The 9,572-nt window shown below is 46.2% G+C and overlaps 1 protein-coding gene across 1 annotated transcript in view; it reads right to left on the reverse strand.

The window, feature by feature from the left end:
• Positions 1-9,299, reverse strand: part of IFT52 (intraflagellar transport 52) — a 65,775-nt gene extending 56,476 nt beyond the window's left edge. Inside the window, exon 1 of the mRNA XM_073606494.1 lies at positions 8,991-9,299. Within this exon, the coding sequence (XP_073462595.1) occupies positions 8,991-9,035 (45 nt within the window). The 5' untranslated portion in view covers positions 9,036-9,299. The remainder of the gene's footprint in view (positions 1-8,990) is intronic.
• Positions 9,300-9,572: the final 273 nt, after the last annotated feature.

Raw genomic sequence — 9,572 nt, forward strand, 5'->3', positions numbered from 1 at the left:
GTTTACACAGGCAGATCCCCGTTCTCTCAGTGCGGGGAACGATCGCGGGTGGCTGGCGGACTCGATGTCCTGACTCGCTGATTGGCTCCCCCGCATAAGCGAGTTCCTGAGCCAAAGTACAGCTTCGGCGATTTGCGGGATCGTGCCACCTTGCCGCAGTATAATGAAGGCGGCTGGTCCGCAAATGGTTACAAATAACCCCAGCCGCCCCCCAATATTTAACTGACCCCCCCCCCCCCCCCCATTACTTACCTGAGCCCCATCTCGATCCAGTGATGTGCACGAGAGCAGAAGCTCTCCCACATCTCTTCCTCCTCATTGGTTGAGATAGCAGTGGGAGCCACTGTCAACCACAGCCAGTGAGCCAATGAGTTTACAGCTGGGCAGGAAGGTGGAGGCGAATAGTGCCCAGGAAGGCCACCCCCCCCCGTCCATCCTTACCACAAGAACTACGTCAATAATTATAAACTCTGTGAGCATATATATGTGTCAGTCCCCCGATAGCCACATTTGACAGACCTGCGACATTCCACTTAAGTACGTTTAACCCTAACTGGATGACATTTAGTTCTCTCTGTGTGTTAAGCAGTTTTTAAATAAAAACACTTGTTTTTGCCTTATTTCATCCTTTGTGGACTATCAGCACTGCTGATCTGCTTCAGTCATTTGTAGCCACTTCCTGCCTATATACATACATTCCAGCACATCATGTCTTGGGGTCCATTTCCCAATGGTGACAACAGTGGACTATACCTGTATAAAGTGCATCAGCACAACCATCAGTCTTCACCGGGTATAAAGTGTGACAACATGTTCGAGTGCCGCTCTCCCTCGGGGCACTAGTGTGGGCGCGCTCCCGTGTCCTGCTGCTGCATCTATTGGACACAGACAGCAGGACTCGACCCCGCGTCACTGGATTTGATTGACAGCAGCGGGAGTCAATGGCTGCGCTGCTATCAATCTATCCAATCAAGACCAGAGACACCGGCTGGAGCTGGTGTGCTCGTCCCTGTCGCTGGAAAGATCATGTTCAAGTAAGAAAAAGGGGGGGGGGGGGCACTGGGGGGCTGCTGCATCACAGGAGGACAACCCCTTTAAGTTCTGTAAGTTGCAAGGTGGGGTCTCAATGGATTAGACTTGTTTTTCCAGCACATGCCACAGATGCTCGATTGGACTGAGATCTGGAGAATGTGGAGGCCAAATCAGCACCTTGAAAACTTGCTGCCTAATATATCCCACCCACTTTCAGATGCCATTGTAATGAGATAACTAATGTTATTGCCTTAACCACTTCCACACTGGGTCATAGTAAAATGACGTTGGCAGGAGTCATATGACGTTCTCCCGTTCTCGCCACTCCTGCGAGCCCCCACAGCGTGGCAATCGGGGATGAGGCATGTCCCTCGGGACATAGCCCACCCCAGATCAGTGTAAATAGCCAATAAAAATGGCTCTTTACCACGTGACCAGCTGTGTCCAGTCACAGCCGGTCACATGCACTGTCCTTGCGCATGGCACTCGTGCGCGCCCCTAGTGGCGCGCGGGGCAGCCAATCACAGCCGGTCACAGAATGTAAACAAACCGCGGTAACGAGCTGTTACCGGGTTCTCTTCACACACAACGATCGTAACAGCTCATTACTGCTTACAGTGCACACCAACACACACCGATTCTCCCCCCCCCCCAGTAACAAAGAGGACCTGTCACCAGCCCATCAGAGTACCCGAGTACCTGTCACCAGCCCATCAGAGTACCAGAGTACCTGTCACCAGCCCATCAGAGTACCAGAGTACCTGTCACCAGCCCATCAGAGTACCAGAGTACCTGTCACCAGCCCATCAGAGTACCAGAGTACCTGTCACCAGCCCATCAGAGTACCAGAGTACCTGTCACCAGCCCTTTAGAGTAACCAAGTACCTATCTGCAGCCCATGCCTCATAGAATATGCCTTGGGGTGTTTGCTTTCCAAAATGGGGTTTTGTGGGCAATTCCATTGTCCTGATGCTCAAGGACCTTCAGAAGTGTGATGGGTTGTCATTAAATTATATGTGTAATTTATGCCCCTAGAACGCCTGATGGTACTACTTCAATGTTGGACCTCTCTATGTGGCCAGGCTGTGCAAAAGTCTGACACATGTGGTATCGCCATACTCGGGAGGAGTAGCAGAATGTATTTTGGGGTAATTTTTGCTAAATACATGCTATGTGTTAGAAATATCTTATAAATTGACAACTTTGTGTGAAAAAAAAAAAAAATTACGTTTTCATTTTCTTTCAATGTTTACCGAAGACTTGTGGAAAAAAAAAAAAAAAAAAAGAATCTTTCAAAAGACTCATAATGCCTCATAGAATATACCTTGGGGTGTTTGCATTCCAAAATGGGGTCATTTTGTGGGTAATTCAATTGTCCTGGTGCTCCAGGGCCTTCAAAATTGTGATAGGTAATTTATGCTCTGAGAATGCCTGGGAGGGGCTACTTGGATGTTGGGCCTCTGTATGTGGCCAGGCTGTGTAAAAGTCCCACACATTTGGTATCGCCATACTCGGGAGGAGTAGCAGAATGTATTTTGTGGTGTAATTGGAAGTATGCATATGCTGTGTCTAAGAAATAACTTGTTATAATAATTGTGTGTAAAAAAATTAATATTTTCTTCATTTTCCCAAGAATTGTGTTAAAAAATTACAACTTCAAAAAACTTGCCATGCCTCTTACTAAATACCTTGGACTGTCTACTTTTCAAAAAGGGGTCATTTGGGGGTTATTTGTACCTTCCTGACATTTCAGGACCTCAAGAAATGATAGGCCGTCAGTACATCAGGTGTGAGCTTGTAGACTACAACTTTCACACAGACCAAAATATTATACACTTATTTGGGTTACCAAAGATATGTGGTAGTAAAAAGTTTGGCCCAAATTTATGAACAAAAATGACTTATTTGCAAAATTTTAGAATAGAAACAAAAAAAAAAAAAAAAGGTTTTTTTTTCACTTGTGTTGCACAAAATAAAAACCCAGTGGTGATTAAATACCACCAAAAGAAAGCTCTATTTGTTTAACCACTTCAATACCAGGCACTTATACACCTTCCCGCCCAGGCCAATTTTCAGCTTTCAGCGCTGTCGCTATTTGAATGACAATTGCGCGGTCATGCTACACTGTACCCAAACAATTTTTTTATCATTTTGTTTCCACAAATAGAACTTTCTTTTGGTGGTATTTAATCACCTCTGTGGTTTTTATTTTTTGCGCAACAAATAAAAAAAGACCGAACGTTTTGAAAAAAAAAAAAAACAAGTTTTTCTTTGTTTCTGTTAAAAATTTTGGAAAAAAGTACGTTTTCTTCTTCAATGGCGGGCACTGATATGACGGCACCAATGAGGTGTCACCGATGAGGTGGCACTGATGAGGTGGCACCATGGGCACTGACAGGTGGCACCGATGGACATTGATGGGTGGCACTGATGACACCGATTGGTGGCACTGATGCTCCTAAGGGTGGCATTGCTGGGCATCTAGGCAAGATTATGGTGCCAATCAGTGCCCATTTGTGGGCACAGATTGGGCACATGTAGATGGCCATGGGGTACATACCTGGCCATCCACATGTTGCCCCTTCCCTGGTGGTCCTAGTGGCGATCCCTGGTGGTCCAGTGTGGTGATCTGAGGGGGGGCTACGCTGATAAAGAATCAGCGCAGACCCCCCCTGTCAGGAGAGCCGCCGATCGGCTCTCCTCTACTCAACGGCTCTTCCTATTGACATCGTGATCAGCCGTGATGGGACACGGCTGATCACATGGTAAAGAGCCTCCGCAGGAGGCTCTTTAACAAGATTGGTGGAGCAGTGTGTCAGACTGACACACCGCTCCACCGATCGCCGCGATGCGCGACCCCGCGGCAGCATGTTATCCTGCTGGACGTCATATGACGCCCAGTCAGGATAACGGAACCACTTCCCGGACGTCAATCCGCTATAGGCCGGGCGGGAAGTGGTTAAACCACTTCAATACCGGGCATTTTCACCCCCTTCCTGCCCAGGCCGATTTTCAGTTTTCAGCGCTGTCGCACTTTGAATGACAAATGCGCAGTCATGCAACACTATACCAAAATGTACCCATTTTTTTCCCCACAAATAGAGCTTTCTTTTGGTGCTATTTGATCACCTCTGCGATTTTTATTTCTTGTGCTATAAACAAAAGAAGAGTGACAAGTTTGAAAAAAAAAAAAAAAAAAAAAAAAAAAAAAAAAAATCGCAATAAGCGTAGATTAATTGGTTTGTGCAAAAGTTAAAAAGTTATAGCGTCTACAAAATAGGGGATAGATTTATGGCATTTTTTTAAATTATTATTTTATTTTTTTTTTTTTTTTTACTAGTAATGGCGGCGATCTGCGATTATCGAATTTTGACATTATTTTGGGACCATTCACATTTATACAGCGATCAGTGCTATTAAAATGCACCGATTACTGTATAAATGTCACTGGCAGGGAGGGGGTTAACACTAGGGGGCAATAAAGGGGTTAAATGTGTGTCCTAGGAAGTGATTCTAACTGTGGGGGGAGGGGACTCACAAGGGGAGGAGACCGATCGGTGTTCCTCTGTACTGGGAACACACCATCGGTCTCCTCTCACCTGACAGGACGTGGATCTGTGCGTTTACACGCACAGATCCCCGTCCCTGCTGTTACCAGCAATCACGGGTGCCCGGCAAACATCGCGGGTACAGTGTTACATGAGTAATTGGCATTCAAAAGTGTGAGCACTGAAAGCCAAAAATTGGTCAGTACAGGAAGGGGGTACAAGTGCCGTGTATTGAATTGGTTAAAGTGGTTGTAAACCCTTCCATATACTCAGTGAAGAGACTGGCCTCATGTGATACACGGAGATGAAACAAATCATCCTACACAAGTTGGACCTGTTTATCTGCAGTCTTCTCTTCTCTAGATCCACTGAAAGTGCAGCTTTTTTAAAACTTGTCTGAGCTGTCAGGAAAAAAAAGGGGGTGGAGAGCTGAAGTAACACTCTGCAGAGCTCAGAAAGGAGAGCTAATTGGAGGGAAGGGACACACCCCCCTCCACACAGAAACAGAGCTAATGTTGTTAATCACAGGCTGTGTGCTGGAGCACCCTATCCTGTCACCTTTTATCTTTTGGTGTCAGGAAAAAGGTGTGATTCATGCTGATAGCAGAGGAATGAAGCAGCAGACAGAAATGACACTTAGTGCTCTGGATAGAGACAAGTACACACTATAGAGGGATAGGCTTTGTTCACGTTTCATGTCTGAGGCTTACAACCACTTTAACCCCCTGGAGCCCAACCTGCCACCCTTTTGTAAATGATGTGCAGCCCTTGGACCTCAGCAGTCTGTATTGGGCACATTAATTAGAATAATAGCATTGATCTCTACTAGCCTCATATAATATATTCTCAGTCTCATTATGTTCTGCAGCAGATCCCCAGCCAACAATCCTGTCCACGCCCTCTGACCTTTATATCCTCCATCAAGTCTTCAGTTTCTGACAATTCTCTCAAGCATTATATACAATCACCGGCCACTTTATTAGGTACACCTGTTTAATTGCTTGGTAACACAAATTGCTAATCAGCCAATCACATGGCAGCAACTCAATGCATTTAGGCATCTAGACGTGGTGAAAACGACTTGCTGAAGTTCAAACCGAGCATCAGAATGGGGAATAAAGGGGATTTAAGTGACTTTGAATGTGGCATCGCTGTTGGTGCCAGGCGGGCTGGTCTGAGTATTTCAATAACTGCTGATCTACTGGGATCTTCACACACAACCATCTCTGGGGTTCACAGAGAATGGTCCGAAAAAGAGAAAATATCCAGTGAGTGGCAGTTGTGTGGACAAAAACGCCTTGTTGATGTCAGAGGAGAATGAGCAGAGTGGTTTGAGATGATAGAAAGGCAACAGTAACTCAAATAAATTACTTGTTACAACCAAGGTATGCAGAATACAGAACACACCAAAAGATGAAAGGTGACAGGATAGGGTGCTCCAGCACACAGCCTGTGATTGACAGCATTAGCTCTGTTCCTGTGTGCTGTGTGGAGGAGGGTGTGTCCCTTCCCTCCAATCAGCTCTCCTTACTGAGCTCTGCAGAGTAACTTCAGCTCTCCACCCCCTTTTTTTCCTGACAGCTCAGACAAGTTTTAAAAAAATCTGCACTTTCAATGGATCTAGAGAAGAGAAGACTGCAGATAAACAGGTACAACTTCTGTAGGAGGATTTGTTTCATCTCCGTGTATGAGGCCAGTCATTTCACTGGGTATATAGAAGGGTTTACAACCACTTTAACCATCTCTGAATGCACAACACATCAAACCTTGAAGCAGATGGGCTACAGCAGCAAAAGACCACATCGGGTTCCACTCCTGTCAGTTAAGAACGGGAAATTGAGGCTACAATTCGCACAGGATCACCAAAATTGGACAATAGAAGATTGGAAAAACTTTGCCTGTTCTAAAGAGTCTCGATTTCAGCTGCGACATTCAGATGGTCGGGTCAGAATTTGTTGTAAACAACATGAAAGTATGGATCCATCCTGCCTTGTATCAATGGTTCAGGCTGGTGGTGGTGTAATGGTGTGGGGGGATATTTTCTTGGCACACTTTGGGCCCCTCAGTACCAACTGAACATCGTTTAAACACCACGGCCTTCCTGAGTATTGTTGGTGACCATGTCCATCCCTTTATGACTACAGTGTATTCATCTTCTGATGGCTCCTTCCAGCAGGATAATGCACCATGTCACAAAGATCAAATCATCTCACCACTGGACAATGAGATCACTGTACTCCAATGGCCTCCACAGTCATCAGATCTCATCCAATAGAGGATCTTTTGAGATGTGGTGGAACAGGAGATTGGCATCATGGCTGTGAATCTGCAGCAACTGTGTGATGCCATCATGTCACTATGGACCAAAATCTCTGAGGGATGTTTCCAACACCTTGTAGAATCTATGCCATGAAGAATTAAAGCAGTACTGAAGGCAAAAGGGGGTCCAACCCGGTACTAGCAAGGTGTACCTAATAAAGTGTCCGGTGAGTGTATATTGTACATTATGTGTGGCCCTTTGGTGATTTCAGGGGATGTATTTGAGGCTCTCTTTAGCTCTAAAGTTGACAACCACGGACCTAACCTCTCAGTGGTCATAATTAGAGATGGGTTCGGACGCGTTCGAAAACCCCATGTGCCCGACACGGCACACGGCTAATCACATACAGTGAGTGTGCAGCTGCAGACCAGGAAATGTCTCACTGCCTGCGATTAGCCGTGTGCCGTGTCGGCTTCCTGGTGGGATCGGACACGTGGGGTTTTCGAATGCGTCCGAGTCCATCCCTGGTCATAACGCTATGGCTGATCCGTGCAGCTGATGGAAGAACTAGAGAAGATTGTACAATCAGATCTGTATAGTGTATGGCCATTTTCAGGCTGATGTCACACGGGAGATCTTGACGCTGGCGACAAATTGTCAGAATCGCCGAGAGATGTCCTGCCGGTCTCTATGGGATTGTGTGGCCGGAGACATCCAGCAGTGTGAAGGAGCGACTCTAACCACTTCCGGACCGCTGCACGCCAATATACATCCAAACTTTGAAGGGGAATACAGTTGTTATGGCAGCAGCTAACTGCCATAACCCCGGTATCCTCTTTTTCAGCCGGCGATCCGGTTTCTGATAGTGGTCTCTGCGGTGGATTCACCGCAAGATCACCTTTATTGGCAGCGGGAGAGGGCCACCCCCCTCCCACCGCGCTCCGGTGCCCTCTGCCGCTTACCGGAGCCATCTGCAGTGGCGGAGGCGATCGGATCCTCTCATGTCAGTGACATGGAAACGTGTGGAGGGGAAGATGGCCCCCCCCCCCCCCCCGTCTCCATACCAATGCAGGGTGGAAGCGACATCAAAACGTCACTTCCTCCCATAGCTCTTAAAAGGACTTTTTTTTTTTTTTTTTGCATTTAGTGTAGATATGAGATCTGAGGTCTTTTTGACCCCAGATCTCATATTTAAGAGGTCCTGTCATGCTTTTTTTCTATTACAATTACATTCCTTGTAATAGGAATAAAAGTGACATTTTTTTTTTTTTTTTTGTAAAAAAACAGTGTATAAAAATAAATAAGAAAAAAAAAAAAAAATGTTTTAAATGCGCCCCGTCGAGCGTGCAGAAGCGAACGCATACTTGAGTAGTGCCCGCATATGAAAAACGGTGTTCAAACCACACATGTGAGGTATCGCCGCGATCGTTAGAGCGAGAGCAATAATTCTAGCCCTAGACCTCCTCTGTAACCTGTAGAATTTTTTAAACATCGCCTATGGAGATTTTTATGGGTAAAAGTTTGTCGCCATTCCACGAGTGGGCGTAATTTTGAAGCATGACATGTTGGGTATTGATTTACTGGACGTAACATTATCTTTCACAATATAAAACAAATAGGGCGAACTTTACTGTCTTATTTTTTAATTCAAAAAAGTGTATTTTTCCCAAAAAAAGTGCGCATGTAAGACAGCTGCGCAAATACGGTGTGACAGAAAGTATTGCAACAACCGCCATTTTATTCTCTAGGCTGTAAAAGTATAATGTTTGGGGGTTCTACGTAATTTTCTAGCAAAAAAATATTATATTTTTAACTTGTAAACAAATCTCAAAAAAAGGTCCTTAACTGGCTAGAGAGCGGCGTCTCTCTCGTGTGACCTTGGTGCTGGCGAAGTATGGCGACCCCTCCGCGTGACACAAAAGATCCACATACAGAGGATGACCTGCAGATCCTGAAGCCCCCTCCAGGGCAGGGAATACAAAGTGTCACTCTGGTTGCCATGACAACTGTCCCCCTCCCCTGTCTGTACACCACACTGCCTGTCCCTTATAAATGTCCCCAAACAAATGTAATTTTATCATAGTAAACCGGTTCCCTCCGGTTATGGTATAAGGACCGGGGCCCTCTAGTCAGTCCTCAGCCGTATTTACCTGTTTGCTGACCCCCATCTTTCTCCCGGCGCTGTCCCGTTGCATTATGGGCGCTGGTAACCAGGAGCCGCTCCCGCTTGGTAACCAAGTGCGGTCACGTGGTGCGGTCCCGTCGTTCAATACCCGGTGTGTGGGCCCGTTTTCCCTCCGGGCTTAGCGAGGGAGTAGGTGCTGGAGGAGCTCCCTCTCTTCCTCCCTCAGGTGGGCTCGTACGGCGAAGTCCCCCCTCCTCATTCAGTGTCCGCTCACGGCAGCCATCTTGGTGGAGGCAGAGGCCTTCTCATAGTTCAGAAAATCCCAGAATTCCATTCTCATACAGGCGTGCCGACCCGTCTCCTTGGCAACCGCTGCAAGCACAATGCTGGCACAATAATAATCCTACAATGTGGGAATTTTCAATCGTCGGTTAAAGAATTGGGATGGGCAAAAACGATCTGCCACACAGAGATTAGATTTTTTTCAAACATAAAATGATCTTGCTGACTGAATAAACTTAAACGGTAAATAAAACCGACAATTTAACGGTTTCCAAAAGCAATGCATGGCACAGAGTGATAACTGTAATGCCCCGTACACACGATC

Source organism: Aquarana catesbeiana, linkage group LG12, assembly GCF_042186555.1.
Source record: "Aquarana catesbeiana isolate 2022-GZ linkage group LG12, ASM4218655v1, whole genome shotgun sequence".
Lineage (NCBI taxonomy): Eukaryota > Metazoa > Chordata > Amphibia > Anura > Ranidae > Aquarana > Aquarana catesbeiana.